Genomic DNA, 19,355 nt, shown 5'->3' on the forward strand with positions numbered 1-19,355 from the left:
TTGTTGCTGAGGAAACATGCTTCTTTGCAGAGCCATTACATAGTCATGACCCTTGTACAGTGGCTTATTTCACAGTTGTTGCCTAACAATATGGGTCTATATGCTACAATAATGAGCAATATCATATACTTACAAAGAAGCACACAGATACATGAAGAAGTGTTAACTGGACACTTTACACATGTCTGAATTTCAATGCTAACGCTGCATCATAAGCAGATAAATTCTCAGTGGCAATGAATTATGCACTGCTGCTCATTTGTTTCCACCTACAGAAGATATTTCTATATTTACCTCCACTGCTATCCAGCAAATGCTTCTTCAGGTGCAGAGCAGTGGGTCAAAATAAAACAAATGAGAGTAAGTATACCTTGGGGCCCAACAGAGTAGAAATCTCTTCATATACTCACAACCTCAAGACAGAAATAGAATCCATTTCCAAAACCAGGATGATGGACAGACCAAACAAATAGATTTGAATGTTGTGTCACATCAATGACAACTTGGGCTGGGAACTGCAGCACATGCACCAAAAGTTTAGAGTCCTACCGAGCTCAAAATAGAAAGAATAAAATAAAAGAATATGTAAAACTGGACATCATCAGATCTTGGTGTTCAGTCTCTTCTATATGTTTCTGCATTATCACTACAGGACATGTATTATTTTTACCATTATTTAACAGTGCTATCAATATCAAGACTATTTTATCTTATTGTGCATTAATGATACACATGGTTGGCATAATACCAGTACACATACTAGAATTAACATATAAAACATTCTAAGTCAAACATACTTCACTGAAGAGCTTTACTTATTGTCAACTGATTAATTACACAACTAGATGAGTGATGATCCCAGATCAGTTTATAAAATGAAGCAGCTATTAAAGTCATTTCCCATTAATTGACGGTAACTAGTTCCATGAAATGTCATCAACTAGCAAATTGTTGATTACCAAAACCATATTTTAACATTTGGTTTGCTTTTCATTATAGGGTCCATAAGATCACTAACATTATTCAAAAAGTTGGAAAATGTGATTAAAAGCAGTGAACATTGGTAAGATTTCACTATCACACTGCCAGAATTGCAGGCCAACATCAATGAGCTTGTGAACACTGGTGATGACTGTGGATAGTTCAGGGAATAACAATCATTTGGGTATTCAGAAATATTGTTTGGGGGGTGTCGATGGGTCAAATTATCAATCAATGAGGGAAGACTATATAACAACAGTAAAAAAGAAAAAAATAAAGCTATCCCTGTAACAGGCCTTGAGGCCCATAGGGTTCTGAGACGTCAAGGATACCACATTTTCTATACAAATGGCTCAGACCAGTTTTTGTCACAAAAAGGTATGTTGCATGGCAGCTAAAGATTCACTCCTTGTGCAAGAACTAAACACAATAATACATATGTAACAGACATCTAGCTAATTTGAAAGTAATGCCAGTTAACAGAAAAACATGAAATGGCTGTCTTATCTGGGAAAGCCATTTTATGTGCCTTTCCCATACATCCTGCTTATATCAAAGAGTGATCTCCCTTGGTTGTATGTTTTTAGATTCTTTGACCAGTTTTCTGAAGACTTAAATTTCACACACACTGACAGTCTCGTCCAAGAGGGCTTCTTGAAATTGTCATGGTAAACATGGAAGCATAACTGTCATAAGGCCCCCCACTCTGTCATATTTTGCACCTGGTTTTGACAGATCTGCTGCAATTTGGTGTTGTGCATAGAAACTGGTTTGGTCCATAATTAGTGGTAGAGGGTGGAGGATTATAAAGTTGATCAGGTTGTAGCAGTCTCCAAATGCAAACTGAAAAAAAAAAAACTGTGGCCTGTAGTCCGCAAGCAAACTATATTGACTGAGCGACCACCACTTATCAGCGAAGTTAGTGCCAACTTCTGCAGATAGAGGGTGTTGCATGGTCAGTGCAACGGATCCCTACGGCTGTTAATCTCAGTTTTCTGGACAGGAGTTGCTATTTCCTTGAAATAGCTCCTCAATTATCCTCACAAGGCTCAGAGGACCCCATTCCAGACCCACTACTTCAAATGTGAACTGCACTGCACTGCACAATTTGTGACAAAGAGTGAAACAGTCATCTAACTATTTACCTACCTATCAACTAGTAGCCATCAGTTGCTCAGCTACTCAACAATTTCCCAATATTATATGGAACCCAAAGGTTCATTACCATGTTCAAAAAATCCTGCCACTGGTACCTATCCTCAGCCAGATGAATCCAGCCTATTTCTCTAAGGTACAATTTAATATCATCTGCTACTTATGTCTAGGTCATCATAGTGGTCTCTTTCATTCTGGCCTTCCAATGAAAACCCTGTATGTATTCTTCCCCCCCTGTGTGTGTTACATGTCCTGCCAGTCTCATCCTCCTTCACTTTATGATTCTGATTACACATGGTGAAGAGAACAAGTTATGAAGCTCATCATGCAGTTTCTTACAACTTCCTATCACTCCATCCCTTTTCGGTCAAAATATTTTCCTCAGCACCGTTCTCAAATATCCTCTGTCTTATGTTCTCCACTTAATGTGAGAGATCAAGTTACAAACCCATACAAAACTACAGGCAAATTATAGTCCTGTATATTCTAAATTTTATGTTTTCAGACAGCAGATGAAAAGACAAAAGGACACCAATCACTTCTAAAGAAATTTCGGCTAACTCAAGTGATTTTATGATATCAAAATTCCTTTACTGTCTTGAGATGATGAGTCAGACAGACTTGATTCAGGTATACAATTGGAATCAGAACTGTTGACATTTACTAGCTCAGAAATTTGCTATTTGATCGGAGCTCCCAAAACATTTTCACTGCCATGACAGTGCTATGATGGATCCAAAAGCATAAAAATGGTGATATAGTGCACCAGATAATGGCTGTGACCTAACATGTCACATGTGAGCTACCTCACTATTACTTAAGGATAACAAGGGGAAAGTAAGAGTGAACAAAATACCCGGTCTTTTTCTTTTTTTAATTTTAATTCGCTTAGTGAGGGGTGGACTCCAACTGGGTTCAATTGGCACAGAAGCCACTGATTGGCTTACTGTAGCCTGCCCTGGGTGATTATGATGGAGAATTTGGTGGAATGAAGATTGGCAGGTAAAACACAAAGTACTCGGAGAAAACCTGCCCCAGCACCACTTTGTCCACCACAAATCCCACTTGACCAGAACCGGGATCGAACCCGTGTTGCCACGGTGGGAAGCCTGCAAATAACCGCTTAAGCTCTGGCACGGATACCTGGCCTTTAGTAATGCCTTGGATGCTAAATAACCCTTCAAGCAGATTATATTCACTGGTGATGTAATCATTCGAATTATAAGAGAGCTACGATAAACTGACTAACAGTGTTGGCAGTATTTTAGCCTCTCCAACCAACTGACTTAAGTTGATATTAGCAGAGAATGTATTTGGTCACAGCTCAGTCTGACATTTAAGAACTCCTGTTTGGTTAAATATCAGACAGGGTCAGTTAAAATTAAAATTCATACAGTTATGTCAAGGGGGAGATACCCTGCAGCTAATCTGATATACTAGGCCAATGGCAGAGCCTGATAGCTTTAGAATCAATAAAAAACACTTTGTGCAGTGTCATTTGTTACTAGAAATGAAACATGAAGTGCTTATGTATTGGTATCATTAACTACTAGAAGTACAAAATACCTTTTCAGGCTGTTACCAGACTGTTTTAGTAAGAACCCACATTAAGAAAAAGTAATACAGTAGTCTTTAAAGTTCTCTCGTAGAACCAAACCAAATATCTTTGTGTGAAGGGTTTCACACATCCACATCAAAATTTATGGTAATGGCAATGTACATTTCTAAAAAATACTAAAGTCTATTATGATCCAAATATGATACACAATCCCCATTAATCTTAAAATATGATCCCTGATCTAATCTTCTTTTATTTGTTGTTCAAATGAGACAAGCAATACTTCCAGATGTCAAAACTTGTGGGCCATGGTCTTTTACAAGTCAAGCAGGTGGGACCAGGAAACTTCAATCAATTATGAATACAGGATTTTCAGCCTTTTCATATTATGAGGTTGGCAGCGAGATATTAACTCAGGAGTAATGGTGTATGTAGGTCGTCATTTTTAAAGTAAGAACAATTCTGTTATAAAAAGAAAACTTTATTCATCCAAATAATTTTAATGTCACTACTAGATAAAACACGTTTATTTTTCTATGTAGTCCCCATTGTGATTCAGGCAATTGTCCAGACGTTAAAAAAAGCTTGATAATTCCTTCATCATAGAAGTTTGCTGCCAGTCCACTTAACCAATTTGTAACTGTTTCTTTCACTTCTTCATCAGTTGCCATCAATTTGCTACCCAAAAACTTTCATTTTTGGGAAATGATGGTATTCAGAAGGTGCCAGACCAGGATTGTAGGGGGGATGGTGAAGGCTTTCCCAACAAAATTCCTCCAACAACTTCGTTTTTTCTGTAGCGTGTGGTTGTGCGTTGTCATGAAGCAGACACAGATGGCTGTCCAGATTGCACTTCATTGTGCACACCTGCCCTTCCCCCATTAAACAAATGACACCATTTACACCAGTGGTTCTCAAACTTTTTGCCTCTGAGCTCCCCCTGAGAAGAGAAAATACTCTCAGGCCCCTAGCCTGTTTTTTTTTATCAAAATAGAAATCATGGTATGTTTGACATTTCATTCAGTTTACTTTGTTTTTCTACACACTATTTAGCAGTTTTCTTACTCAAAATTAAAGTATCACAATACTAGGTCTACAATAGAAATTAGTTTTAACACTTGCAATTAACCAAAATATGTATTGAAATGAAACGATATTTAACTAACAAGTATTTAATTTTTTTCTGCAAAGAAAATCAAACATTTAAATGTCAAAGTTCAGTGTGATGGATGGGCCTGCTTTTGAGAACAAGGTTTATCAAAACGTGGTGTAATATCAGAAATGGCCACTCTAACTTCTTTAGTGATATTTAGCCTTGAACGATACTTTGACTTTATAGCTGCCAAAGCAGAAAAGACTGTCTTGCATAACTAAGTTGTTGCGAAAGAAATCAGTATCTTCAATGCCTTTTGGCTCAAAGTTGGGAATTCTTTGCCAATATGTATCCAGAACTCCAACAAAGACAATTCCTTAAATTTACTTTTTAATGAAGTATCACTAGTGAGATCGATGAGTTGTTCTTGCTCATTTATCTTCAGGGATGATGGCCCAGGAGCATTTTTGAATGGATTTTTAATCCAATTAAATTTATCAAAATCATTGCAAAAATATTTTTTCGAAATGAAGTTTCAACATTATGAGATGATCAAGTAGGCAGCTTTTTGTGTCCATTGGAAGCACTGGATTATCAGTGTCTTGTACCATTGACACCAGAGTAGGGAACATGTCTAGCATGTCACTTTCCATACTGTTTCTCCAGAGCTCTAATTTTCTCATGAATGCCTTCACTTTGTCATTCCAAGAAAGTACAGTTGCCTCATTCCCTTGAAGTGAAGTGTTGAGGATATTTAGTTTCTCAAATATATCTGAGGTAAGCCATTTTCAATAAAAAATCTTTGTTGCTGAAACTGTCTGCCAGTGAGTGATTTTCCCCATTTAAAAAACAGAACACCTCATGCCTCAGCATAAACATTCTCTTTAATACCTTGCCTCTTGAAAGCCATTGAGCATTACTAAAAAACAACAGAGCAGTGTGTTCACCACCCATTTCCTCACACAGCATTTCAAAAAGTCTAGACTTCAGAGGATTTCATAGGATGCGGCTGCTGCCGAACTATCAACGCTGTCTCTGACATACGCATTTTATAACTGCCGGTAAAGAGAATAATTATTAGTTATTTTGAAATTCATGATAATTAAAGCCTGTACTCATAAAAAGTTTTTCTATATGTATTTCTATTTTTTGTTACTTTTCTAATTGATTTAGGGCAGTTTTAATTTTTATCTGTAGGAAAGTATGCTGCACCCCCCTTTAAAACTCTTCGCGCCCCACAGCTTGAGAACCACTGACTTACACACATTCCCTTGTTCATGACACCTTCTCCATAAACTCTGACAAGTTGGTGATGAATTTCGGCAGGGTGAATGTTATTTAGTGTTCAAAAATCGAATCACGAAACACACCTCACAATCAAGGGAATTAGTGATTGACATGGTTCTTTATAAAGAACCGTGACAGAGAAAGCAATTCATCTAATGGCCCAGCAAACACTGGAAATGGGGCAGACGGCCTGATGACACGTCTCAACCTTCAAGAACCTCCGGTCAATGACCTATGCAGACAGGGTGTGCAAATGATGCTTACTTTAAAAAAGACGCTCGTACATTCTGCAAAGAGGGATATATTGATCTCTTAGCATTGCGGAGTTGGTGGAATATTTTACCTCTCTATAAGCACTGAAAAATGCTATGTTTAGCTAACTGGACAGCTATAAAGTGCCACTGTGACAACGTATAACCCATGGCCAATAGAGGTTAAACAAGAGAAAAAAATGACACCAATGGAGCGCACACATTTTCCAAGCACATCTTTGTTAGTGTTCAGTCTTCTATAATATTACTGGCCATGTATTATACTCACAATCAGTTCCTTTTGTCTTATCCAGCTTGTGCTCTGAACTTGTTCCAGAAATAGACAAAATCCTAATGTAATGTAGAGCACCATCCATGTCTGCTGCTGACAAAGCTAATTAGGAACACAGCAATCCTTATATTTTGTTAAACCTACACCACATTGAAAAATGCTTGAAACAGAAGTTGCGGATCTTTATGAAATCCATGCTTTATGTCATGGACTATTTTTGTGTACTGAACTGTTCTTTTTTCACAGAACATTTATAAAACTGTACACATGTTTCATGTTAAGTAGTGGTAACACTGGACCAATACAAAAGAAAAAACTTTAAAAATTGTTAGTTTAGGCCTAACATATCAAATTTTATCCAAATTTACTTAGTATTTAAATTATTTTCTGTCCCAGGCAAAGCAGTCTGAATAAACTCAGCAAGTTTATCACCCCTCTGTGCATTCCATACTCATATACACCTGGAACTACAGTGCCTCCATTCATCAGGAATGTAAACAAATCAGTTCAAATTCTCCTTATAATGAGTGCTCATAATACACATATCTCAAAATGGCTGAAATACATATCTTCTAGCTCGTTTTCAAATTACATATATCAATATAGAGCATTTGGGTTTAAAAATGCAACAGATGTATGGGAACTGCCCACATTCAAGCACCCGTTAGTGACAATGGAAAGGAAAGAAACACCACGCCAGAGAAAAAGAAGACGTTGCAAGCACACCCCACAGAGGTATAGCAGTATTTATTCCTTTGTCATCTTGGCAATGCAAAGTTGTAAAAAGAAGTATTATCTTCACCATGTTTGCCTGTTCATTCAGGCTTCCATGTATCAATTCGAGAACCACTAAACATGACATATTACACTGGATAGTTCCACTAAATTTCGCAAATATATTTCAATATTGGCTAAAATCAGAGAGCAATAACGAACACTTCACGTGAAAATCAAAATGCGTTTTTTTGCAGATCTCATGCACAAATGTCCGTAATCTGCAAAACATATGTCAGAATGAAAATTATTTTGAATAAAAGTTGTAGATAAAAATTAAACACATTATGTCAAATACACTCTTCCTGTAAATCGTAGTTTCCGCGATACTTACAATAGATTTTATGTTGTCTAAAGACAATTAAAGAGTTGAAGATCCAATACCGTTACATTATGAAACATTTCCTACGTTCAAGAAAGCGATCCATATGGATCGCATCATTAGGGAGGCAATTGAGATTGAACTGCATCCAGAAAATATTGTGACATGTTGACCCCTACCTCCCCAGCAGCACGTAGCGGTAACGTAGCGCTCGCGTAATAGGCGAGTCATCACCCTGCCACTCTCCCCGCGGTGACGTCACGAGCGGAGCCGAAGTGAGCCAAGCGGGCCCGAAGTTAGCTGAGTCCCCGCAACCTTGAAGCTATGCAAAGTGAGTCAACAGCGGTGACGTCACCAAGGGGTAACAGCGTTGCTAGGCTATACGCCACGTCACAACTAGCAACAGCGAACGGAATAAAAGCCGGCTGAGCAGCAAGTGAGAGTCAGTGTGTTATCAACGAGTTCTCGGTTCGCAAGCTACGAGCTACAGACACGTGTGCGAGAATCAGTGATAGTTCGTGATAACCAGTTATATTTGGAGTGTGTAATTCAGCGAGACTTGTATAGCTCCAGCGCTATCAATACCTGAAGACTCTGGAAGATAGTGTTAAGAGATTTTGTTGTAGGGTTTGTAAAGTGTGGAAACCCGTAACATTGTGATAATTNTCTCTCCCCTACACAAAAACCATGCATGTCCCAGCTGCCTTCCCCCCTCTCCCACACTACTGTTTTCACTTCTATACTTGCCCTTCCCCCCTTCCTTCTCTGCTCTCACATAGCTGTGTATATTTCCAACACAGTCTGCTTTTACCGGTTCTCACGGTCTCCTCGCTTGCAGATTTCTTATATTTTTTCTTCTACCCTGAAGATGGAGGCGATACGTTCCTCCGAAACGTTGGTTAACACCACATATACACGGTGCCAAATCCCAGAAGACTGCTTTCTTCATACTCACCGCCGTGAAAGCCTCAAATCTTACATTTCCTACGTTGTTTGAACTGCTTATCATGTAGACATAAAAGCAGCAAAGAAAAATTCGGCATCATCTATAGCTTTAATATTACCTGAACTGAGAAGTCAAGATTTTCACATGCCTACATAACCTCTTGTACTTGCAAGTGGTGCTCAGAGTTCTGACCGAAAATTAAAACAACCCTGTGCATGTATGCTGAGCACTCGGTCCCATGGTCATACAGTAAAGGCATATCAATCACCAATTTCCTGCCCTGTGGTCAAACAAGAAAATCTGCGCCTTCCTACCTAGTCATCTATATGAATCAGAGAAACCGTAACTGTTCTGGTGAATCACTCTACTTCAGACGTACATTCTCCTATCTATATATTTCTACAAACACACTTCTTAATCAATGAGTTGATGACTGACTAACCCTGTGGCAGAACCCCATGGTTTGACACTGCTAATGTCAAAACGCCCAGCTAGTTCATCCACCTCAATATCCTAACAACCAATTTGGTAAAGACTCATTTCAATGTTATATTCTCATCTCATTCCTGGCCTTTGAATTGATGGTATATGATGATATGGCAAAGTATTATTCATATAATCTACACAGTAATGCATGAACATGAAAGCATCAATACAACTTATAATTAAGCAGAACATATAACGAATTCCATGTTTTAAAACAATCTTGCAAGGAAGCAAGCAAAGTAAAATACAGGTATTAAAAATAGACAAATATAATACAGCAATACATTTATTTTACTTTCAATACATTAGAAGTCTACAACACTAAAAATATTTTATCATGAGGAAAAACTTCTAACATCTTTCACCTATTATAAAGAACACGAAAAAAGTACAATCGAGGCTGAATGCAACTGAAGTAATTTAGAATCACCATATGCATGGTATTTCATGCACAGAGTGACGTGCTACTGTCATATGCAACAGTGGCATAACAATTTAAAGAAACTCTTCTAGCTTTTCTTTGTACTTATAATCAAACTAAAATGTAAATATTTTCTCAAAACAAAATATTATATCTAGAACAAAACATTCTTCTTTGAGTTTAATATGTGTAACAGTAGGGTAAGGTTGTCCCTGTGCTTAACTAATTAAGCACTACGCCATGAGTGTGTGGGGGAGTGGATGTATAGATCCACAGCAGATTCTAAAATACTTAAACACAATAACTGAGACTTAATTCAGAGAAACTGTAGGAATACTCTTCTAAGAGCAACAAATTCTCTTACGTAGTCTATGTCTAATACAGATGTAGAGAGTCACAAATATAAAAGTCAAATTAACAATGCACATACTTCTTAAAAGATGACAGTAATACAGAAACAATAACTTCAATATCATTAAAAATAAGAGTTGTAATAGTAGTAGTAATACACATATTCCACTAAGAAAATTTCATACTAGAAAGCTATAACTTGAAGAATGTCACACTACTGCAGCTCCATGTCCTCAGTTTGAAGAGATTCACAATGTCACACTTGTTATCTTGCTACTGCTGTTCAGATAACAAAGCATACACACTTTAAATTTTGTGTCAGATTGTTTACAATGAATCCCTAATATCTCTACACTTATCTAAACAAAAATCTTTTTCTATAATTAACAAACCAGAAATCGTATTTCTCACTGTAATCAAGTGCATGGAACCAACACTGTGAATCACACTTTCAACAAATATAAGCGACCTCTTCACGCAAGGGAATAGTCAAGAAGCCATAAATTAACCACCATGAAAACCAGAGATGTCTGCCAGTTTCTTCCTTTTTCTATATAAAGAAATCAGTCTTACCAATGCTTCTCTCAAATGTACTTGGTTTGTGTTAGAGCACTCTCCCCAAATGTTGGATCAGTCATACGTGACCAGTCAGTCTGACCAACAACAAAACCAATGGCACGCATTTTTTCCTGCTCTCGACGTTCTTCCAGATCTGCCCAACGGACCTGAAATACAATTCCACAGTTTTCAACATACTCATACAGTTTTTATAACATGCAGAAACTGAACTGTTTCTGATTCAACTGGGAATGACAACCACAAAAATGACAAATAGTTATAACACACTACATTTTTTTGTTATCCTCCATGTTCTGTTTGTATGCAAGACATGAATATCACATGTTTGAGTGACTCTACAGGGTTTGGATCAGTAATCAGATTCACTGAACTCTTGAAACTCGTAACTACATATAACAACAGATAACAGATGTACAGAGTCTACAGTTCACTACAGCACACACTACGTCTTCTCAGTCTGCTGTGTCCTCGCCTGTTGTTGCCTGGTAACGGCTCGCAATGCTGTAGAATCCTCAACTTCTGTGTTTCACGCTTCTTGTTCTCCCTGGCTGGCACCTATCCTACAGCTCAACTAGGCACTGCCTGGTTAGTTGTCTAACACATGCTTATAGCTCAAGGGCTGCACTTCCTAACTGCCGACTCCAGACTGTACTGCTCTGCCCTTGGCCTCAGGGTCCAGGATCTACTTTCTCATACTGCTAACCACAGGCTACAATAAAGAGCCCACGGACCCCACAGAAATCACTGCCACTGTTCCTCTATTGTTGCCTGGTAACGGCTCGCAATGCTGTAGAATCCTCAACTTCTGTGTTTCACGCTTCTTGTTCTCCCTGGCTGGCACCTATCCTACAGCTCAACTAGGCACTGCCTGGTTAGTTGTCTAACACATGCTTATAGCTCAAGGGCTGCACTTCCTAACTGCCGACTCCAGACTGTACTGCTCTGCCCTTGGCCTCAGGGTCCAGGATCTACTTTCTCATACTGCTAACCACAGGCTACAATAAAGAGCCCACGGACCCCACAGAAATCACTGCCACTGTTCCTCTGTTGTTGCATGTGTAACTGTTGCTGTCATCTCATGATGGTTATAGACCACTGCATAGCAATGAATGCTCACTCAGCAGTGCCATCACATGTTTGCCATGCCATAACCTAGCAACGGGCATCTTCTCTGATTAACCATTCCAGCTATCAGCGGACATGTTACAATACATACCAATTATTATACAAATGAAAATAATATTTATTCACAAACAAAATGTCACAGTCTCATACTATGGTTCAAGAAGCAGAAAAAGAACTGTTTTGGCTCAAAATTCAATACTCCTCGCTCTTTTCCATACATGTATTTGTTATCTGCATCTATTTCAGTGTCACAACAAGCATCAATGTCCTATTTGTGAAAATGGCATAAGCTGCTGAGTGTGCATGCCCAGTAAATCTGCTGTGCTGCCAGTTCCCCTGACTCATCCCACCATTCTGAGTCAGTCATGTCCTTTCCTACTCTTCCTCCACCCTGCTCAGTACTCACTTTGCACATATCCCATTTCATGCATTTTGATATATGCAGTGATTTTCAGAAATGCAACCCTCCATGTAATGAGTCACCTGTATATATAGAGTTATTCAGCCTCCTATAAATGGGCTAATCTTCCTTCTGCAAAAGATAAAAAGTCACAATTATGAGTGGATTTCACCTCTCTGATAGCATTTTCTTCATTCCATTTACATCCTGGTATACGCTAACCATACTGAACATGTCAGGAGAAGAAGTCCTCATTTGAATAAAACAGTCAATTTTGAGGGACATCTGGCATCCAAGCTCCTCATAGGTGGTATGCAAGAGCTCTCCTACCATATGTTTATAGTTTCCTTCCTTTGCATTAATCAAAACTCCATGAAGCAAGGATTTAAAGCTGAGCTGAATGGAGTTGGGCATGAACTCAACACAGCCAACACGCAAAAGTTCTCTGATTTTTGGACCAACAAAAAATACTGCCTTCGAGTTCTGCATCACCAGTTAAGACCACTCACTCAAACTTTATATCACTGGATGAAGAAGTAGCTACTGAAGATCCACTATATTTATCAATGCTTTTCCTACAAAAAACTCTTTCTCTTGTTGGCCAGTCCTTAAGAACATAGTGGTGTTGTATTGTGAAACACTCTTGCAAGCATGAGAGGGAACAGGAACAGCAATACTTGCTAAACTCACCTTGCCATCACAGCAGAAGTGACATGACATATATATCAAAATGTTAACTGCCAATGATTGCCCCTAGATTAGGCCAAATTCAGGATGTGGGACATCCTTTCACAAATTTTCTTCAATCACATGGTATTGGATGTAGGTAGTGAAGGCTGCTTGTTTCAATTAAAAAAAAAACAGCCTTTAAATTTACTATAGAAAACCAATAAACAGCTGTCAATCTTCAGTTCTGCATTAAGATAATACTTCTCATCATTCCATCAAGCCCAAGCTCGTACAGAGTGAATCTTGTGTACCACAAAATGCCATCGATTTCTGCTTTCACTTACTAAATACAGAAATCCTCATATTTTCATAGAGAAAATTCCACTGTTGCAGCCATGATGTTGACATATACAGCTGACTAGACATGGGGTTTGTACTGATGTGAGGGAGTCAGTAAACAGGTCGCATATGGATATAAAATGTAAAACATGTGACATTCAAACCTGGAAAAAAAACTATTTCTTGACACATGCTCCACCAACATTCATACACTTGTCCTATCACTTTGCCAATGTGTTGAAACCCACAATATAGAAGTATTTTGACTGTTGTCTCAGACACTTCTGCACCTGTTTCAACCTCTTCGTCATCAGCGAAACATTTTCCACCCAGCTGTGAACTGCTTTACACTGCTTTACGTTTCTTTATGAATATCTTTTGCAAGTCATTTTGCCATTTTGACTACTGAAGCCAGACTCTAAACATGTGCATGCATATCTGCTACCTAGACTGTCACGAATCTGGACCGTGCTACCACCTAGTGATACACACAGAAAACCTATTATGATCATTACAACTGTTTTACTTCCATTTGTGACCTATTTACTGAATCTCTCTCATAACTTGATTTACTGAATGCTTGTAACTTGTGCTACAAATAATTATAACACTCTCACTAACCTACACACACTACAAAATCACTACAGCACACAGAGTCTTCCAAGTTTGTTGTTTTCACTAGTCATGGCTAGAAGTGGCTTCTAACAGAAGAAATACCTCTACTTCCATGCTCACAGCCTTGCTGGCTGGCGACTGACTGGCAACTAACTTAGCCCTGGCACAGACCACACAAAATTCATCAGTTCTCATAGTTCTTCTATTGTTATGAGTTCACTTGTTGCCTCAGAAACGTGTTTACCATGCCACTAACAAGCAACAACCTCCTGTTCTGGCTCCGCTATTCCACCTTTCGGGTTCTTATCCACATATTTCCATCTTAAATGCAGCTTTATTATCTAGTCAACCTTCCTCCTCACTACATGTTAGAAATTCTGTTTGCTGCTTTCGCACATATACACCACATCAGTCATAAACTCACTCTGCTCAGTTAAGTGTGGTTCATCGCAAATCTCCATAATTGAACTTGAATGGATGATGTTGGACTTACCATGCAGTTCTCAGCTACTTCATCAAAAATATGAAGTTCCTTCCAGTTAGTCAAGGGTAGGGGAACTGAAGGATCCCTTGTGTGAAAGAGCAAAATTACAAAAATGGTGTTTGGGAATTGTAATTTTATTCTTGCTGTTCCTTCAAAAGCTGAAATTTTCACAAGACAAATGGTCTTCACGGCGGGTGGTTGCCTCACGCCATGTCCTGTGAACAGCAAGTGGTTATACTCTTCTTCTTGCCTGCTATACAATCAATTGCTTGCATAGTACTACATGCAGTGACCAACATTTGTCTTCACCTCTCAAATATAATCATCATAACAGCTTGTTTCATAATCTCCCTCACAGACAGATGGCATGATTTTGCTGTAAACTCTCCACACACAAAGAAAATCAGTCTGGTGCCTTCACAGAACCATGATGGTATAATTTCTCCAGGCTAACTGTTTGATGAATACTTTATTTAAAGAAAAATGAATAGAGAAGAACACACAACTGGCTTTACATCTTATGACTGATGCTTAATAGCATGAGTGGGTTTTAAACTACTGATGTATACTGTAGCACGTACAGCTACTGCTATGCAACGAACACAAGATGGGAAGATATACCAGAGTTGTTTCTGGACAATGGTTTGGTAAACACATTCCTGCAGCAACAGAGGAATGGTGTTTTCTGTGGTATGTGCCGAGATGTTATAAGCAAGGGGTAAAGTTTAAGTCACTTCTGTATGGGAGTCTGTGAGTCCAGAGACACAGGAACGGCCATTGTTGGAGCTTTTGCAAGAAAATGTCTAGTAACAGACTGAAAACACTAGGCTGTGGGTTCTAGAGAACTGTAAAGTGTGGAAATAGTGAGAGTTTCATTATTATTTTGTTATGACCTGTAAGTGGTAAATAAATCTATTCACCAATCCACACCACCTCTGTAGCCACATTACTAAGTTTCTTTTTCACAATGCTAAATTTATTACTGCATTTTCAGACAGACAATACACTTTTAAATACCCAGTTAGTGGTTGAATGTGCTCCTTTGATAAGCCACTGCCCAAGTGTAACATGCTCACAGTGTTGAGTACCAAAAAACTGATGTTTGTGGTAATAAAGAAAAGTAATTTTACCATCTTTTTGCCAGGAGTGGTTTTCCGTCGATCATAATCGTCGGTGAGCTGCAACCAGTCCTCCAGCGTCTGTGGTTTGTCCTCGGTCTTGCGTCTTTTTGCTAAGCCATCTAGGCGATCTGTAAATCATAAAATATCATATATGATAATCATGATTCCATCATTTTCAGAAATCTCAAACTATACACAATTTGAAGCATTTCCAGTAACAGTATATGGAGACTGTTTATCTCTGACTCCAAACTGACACAGCTGATCACCTGAGAAGGCTTCAATAAATATAAATGTCATATATGGAGTTCTTCAGACCTGCCTACATAACAGTTGGCTGTCTCTTAACATACGAAGTATAATGTAAAATAAATTGTGATATCACAGTGTTATATAGGAAACTTACAGTTTCCATTTAAGCTACAGTACAGCCTCAATGAACCAACAAATAATTGAGAATCTTACAGTTCAGTTGATATAGCATATAAGCTACAGGCTGGATGACTGGCTTTGACTCGGCAGGGGCAAGAGATTTACCTCTTCTCCATACCATCAAGACCAGCCCTGGAGCCCATGCAGCCTCCTATCCAATGGACACAGGGGCTCTGTCCCTGGCAGTAAAGCAACAGCAGCAGGAAGGGGTCACTCACCTTCACCCAGTGCCAAGGTCAAGAATGATGTAGCTATATACCTCTAACCCACATCTGCATCCATGCATGGTGCTTAATTACATAATTAAAAATAAGGGATAACTTTACCTTTACCTTACACCATTAAGAACAGGGATTACATAAGAATGCTTTGCTTAGTATATTCTATACCAGATAAGACATACTTCATTCCATACAGAAAATAACACATTTTATGAACAGACATCAGCATACATTAATTCACAAAATTATGAAGGGTATGTTTGCTTTGTCTTGAAAGAGAATTAAAACATGTAATTTAATAATTTTCATTGTATTTCTGAATGTATAGCCAGGGAATGAAGATCACAAAATGACATATCTTAGTTCTGATATATATATATATATGCTCAATTCTGAAAGGATTCCAAACACAAAACTAGGGTCCATTATATGTAAGCAGTGTCCGTCTTTTAGTGCACTCAATTTTACTTATTACTTCACAACATGTTTCGGCACTACAATGCCATCATCAGGTGCTCCATTTACGTCAATCTACGATATTTCATTGCTTGCCATTGCGCCATTGTAAAATTAAAAAAAGTATTTAAAAATATTCGTCAATTATAATAAATGTATATGTATATACTAAAAACTTGTTAAGATTATTTATCTTAAATAAATAATATTAACAAGTTTTTATTTATACATATACATTTATTATAATTGACGAATATTTTTAAATACTTTTTAAATTTTACAATGACGTAATGGCAAGCAATGAAATAGACTGACGTAAATGGAGCACCTGATGATGGCACTGTAGTGCCGAAACATGTCGTGAAGTAATAAGTAAAATTGAGTGCACTAAAATACGGACACTGCTTACATATAATGGACGAAGATCAGTGCAACAGGACGCTAAAATACAACATTACAAAACTAGGGACTGAACAAAAATATAATAACTATACACACGCCTAAAACTCTTTGAAGATTTAAAGAGAAATCCATAACTTTCCTGTAACAGTCCCATTTTTAACAACCAATGTAAAATTCTTTTGCTTCATCACCTGTAATCTTCTCCAAGTATAATTAGAATGCCCAAGTGAAGGAGGATGAGGTGGGCAGGGCATGTAGCACGAATGGGGGAGAAGAGGAATGCATATAGGATACTGGTGGGAAAACCAGAATGAAAGAGACGACTGAGAAGACCAAGGTGTAGGTGGGTGGACAATATTAAAATGGATCTTAGAGAGATAGGATTGGATTGATCTGGTTCAGGATAGGGACCAGTGGAAGGCCCTTGTGAACACGGTAATGAACCTCTGGCTTCCATAAAATGCTGGGAAATTCTTGAGTAGCTGCGGATTTGGCTGGTCCTCAAGAAGGGCTCAGCTCATAAGTAAGTAAGTAAAGATAAAGTCGTCCCTGTGCTTAATTCGACAAGTACTATGGGGACTTACGGGGAGTGGCGGTACATCTTNGACAATCAAGAGGTTACATTCAAATCCCAGTAGGGTCAAGAATTTTCTCTTCTCCACGTTGCCCAGACCGGTTCTTGGGCCCACCCAGCCTCCTATCCAATGGGTACGGGGGGGGGTCTATCCTTAGGGGTAAAGCGGCCGGGGCGTGAAGCTGACCAATGACCTCCAACTAGTGCCAAGTTCAAGAAAATGTGGATCTATATATCCACTGCCCCATAAGACTTCATGTCATAGTGCTTAATTAGTTAAGCACCTTTACCTTTAAATTTGATATAATTTTATATGAATAAGTCATCACATTTTAGCACAGATTGCTTCTAATTGTCCCTTATGTGGATTCAATCTTATGCTCTGACAGAATGTTCTTGCTATTGTTCTTTCATGCTGCAGAAATGAAAATCAATAACTAATCCTGTCTCACTCTGAATTATGCTCTTGTACCTCATTAAAGGAATATTGTGATGTGAATTTATGAGTGACACTCCTGTTTATTCATTCAAGTCCCAAATGGCCAATGCAGCCTACTCCAGAACAAGAGTTAAAAAAAAATGAAACACCCAAATCATTGTCTACACTCCATGACATGGACAATCAATTATTTTCTACTAGAGGGTTCAATGACTGTACATCAGAGCACACAAAGCGAGCGCGTCATGAGAAAATTCTGTAGATAGGAGACTGTTAAGGGCATGGATTCTGGATTTTTCTTTTCCTGCGAATATAAGTAGCTCTAAGTAGCACAGAACTTCCAAGCTTTAAGAAAGAACAAAATCTCAAAGAACATGAAACTTACTGAGTTTATCACCAGATGGCTCCATCCTCTCCCACTTGCTGGTGAAGGCATTCTCAGGCTCCTGAAGCAACAACTCTCAATGTTTAGAGTATACAATGTACAATGAATCAGAATTCCAGTTTATCTCAACAACATCCACCACAGATAATTCAAAGTTGGGTAAAACATAAAAAGAATGTTCAATAAATCAAAAGTTATCTCTGCTACTTTGGAAAAAAGTAAATATTCTCTGGCTATATACATACTACATATCACGAAGGTAAAATATTTTCAGCAACATAATTATATGTAAGATACTCCTTCATACTCGAGTTATGAAGTCAAATACTGGTTGTCATAAGAGCATGTTCTTGATAAATAAACATATTCAAAATTACAAGAACATATTCAAAATATTACATAGTACAGTCAAAGTCTATAATGTACAACACACAAACCAGATGCAGTTTCCTGAGGCTGAAGTTAACACTTATGTGTCTGTGTCAATGCAGCAGCATGGCAGCTGTCAAATAAACAGGTTATTGTTTTGAAACCAATTACTTCACCATCTCATAGACTTTATTTTTCTGAGTGGCATGTAGCATAGAGTGTGGCACCAAAAAAAAAAAGGGGGGGGTAACTACCAATATTTTAAGTGCAGAGAAAAAAACTGTCATATAAAGTAACCTCTTCAAATCATTATATTTTATTTAATTATATTTTACACATATATGCACAAACTTTACATTTTCCAAATCCAGTTTTAAACGAAATTTTCACATTTGTGCGAAGCAAAGGAGCTGGTATTTCAGTAATCTCTGCTTGGTGGGATAATAATATGTAGTGATAGGCCTAGTGCACTTGATGTCAGAAACTTTGTTGGCCTTATGTCTCTTCTGCTGCTACTACAGCAACAAACCCATAATACATTACAATGACTAAAATTTAAGCCCCTCCTTACTCTATCACAAATTATGATTTGTCCCCACCCCCACAGATGATTCAAAATTCAACACAACAGAAAAGAGCATAACAGAAGCTGATACAATATACGAGGGGGGACCCAAAAATAACCGGAAACGACCTGTTGCGGGCGCATGCTTTGTAGTTACGAGTTGTGCTGCTAGGTGGTGTTAGCTGGGGGTCTCCCGCGACTGTTAGTGAGCTGGCGTCAGTCTGAGTTAAGTGGTTTGTCTGTGGTGCTCTGCTGTGTGCGTT

At 38.3% G+C, this 19,355-nt stretch overlaps 1 protein-coding gene across 8 annotated transcripts in view; it reads right to left on the reverse strand.

Annotated features, from left to right (window-relative positions):
* Window positions 1-9,413: 9,413 nt before the first annotated feature.
* The window catches only part of LOC111871718 (YLP motif-containing protein 1), a 120,207-nt gene continuing 110,265 nt past the window's right edge, over window positions 9,414-19,355 (reverse strand). For 7 of the 8 annotated variants that reach the window (XM_023865006.2, XM_023865003.2, XM_023865002.2 and 4 more), the window contains 3 exons: window positions 18,159-18,219; window positions 15,259-15,377; window positions 9,414-10,642 (listed from right to left, as the gene is read on the reverse strand). In XM_023865006.2, coding sequence (XP_023720774.1) covers window positions 10,502-10,642; window positions 15,259-15,377; window positions 18,159-18,219 — 321 coding nt within the window. In that variant the 3' untranslated portion in view covers window positions 9,414-10,501. Of the gene's footprint in view, window positions 10,643-15,258; window positions 15,378-18,158; window positions 18,220-19,355 lie in introns of those variants that run through there. The other variant, XM_023865010.2, reaches the window with a different exon arrangement.

Source organism: Cryptotermes secundus, unplaced genomic scaffold (assembly GCF_002891405.2).
Source record: "Cryptotermes secundus unplaced genomic scaffold, Csec_1.0 scaffold514, whole genome shotgun sequence".
Lineage (NCBI taxonomy): Eukaryota > Metazoa > Arthropoda > Insecta > Blattodea > Kalotermitidae > Cryptotermes > Cryptotermes secundus.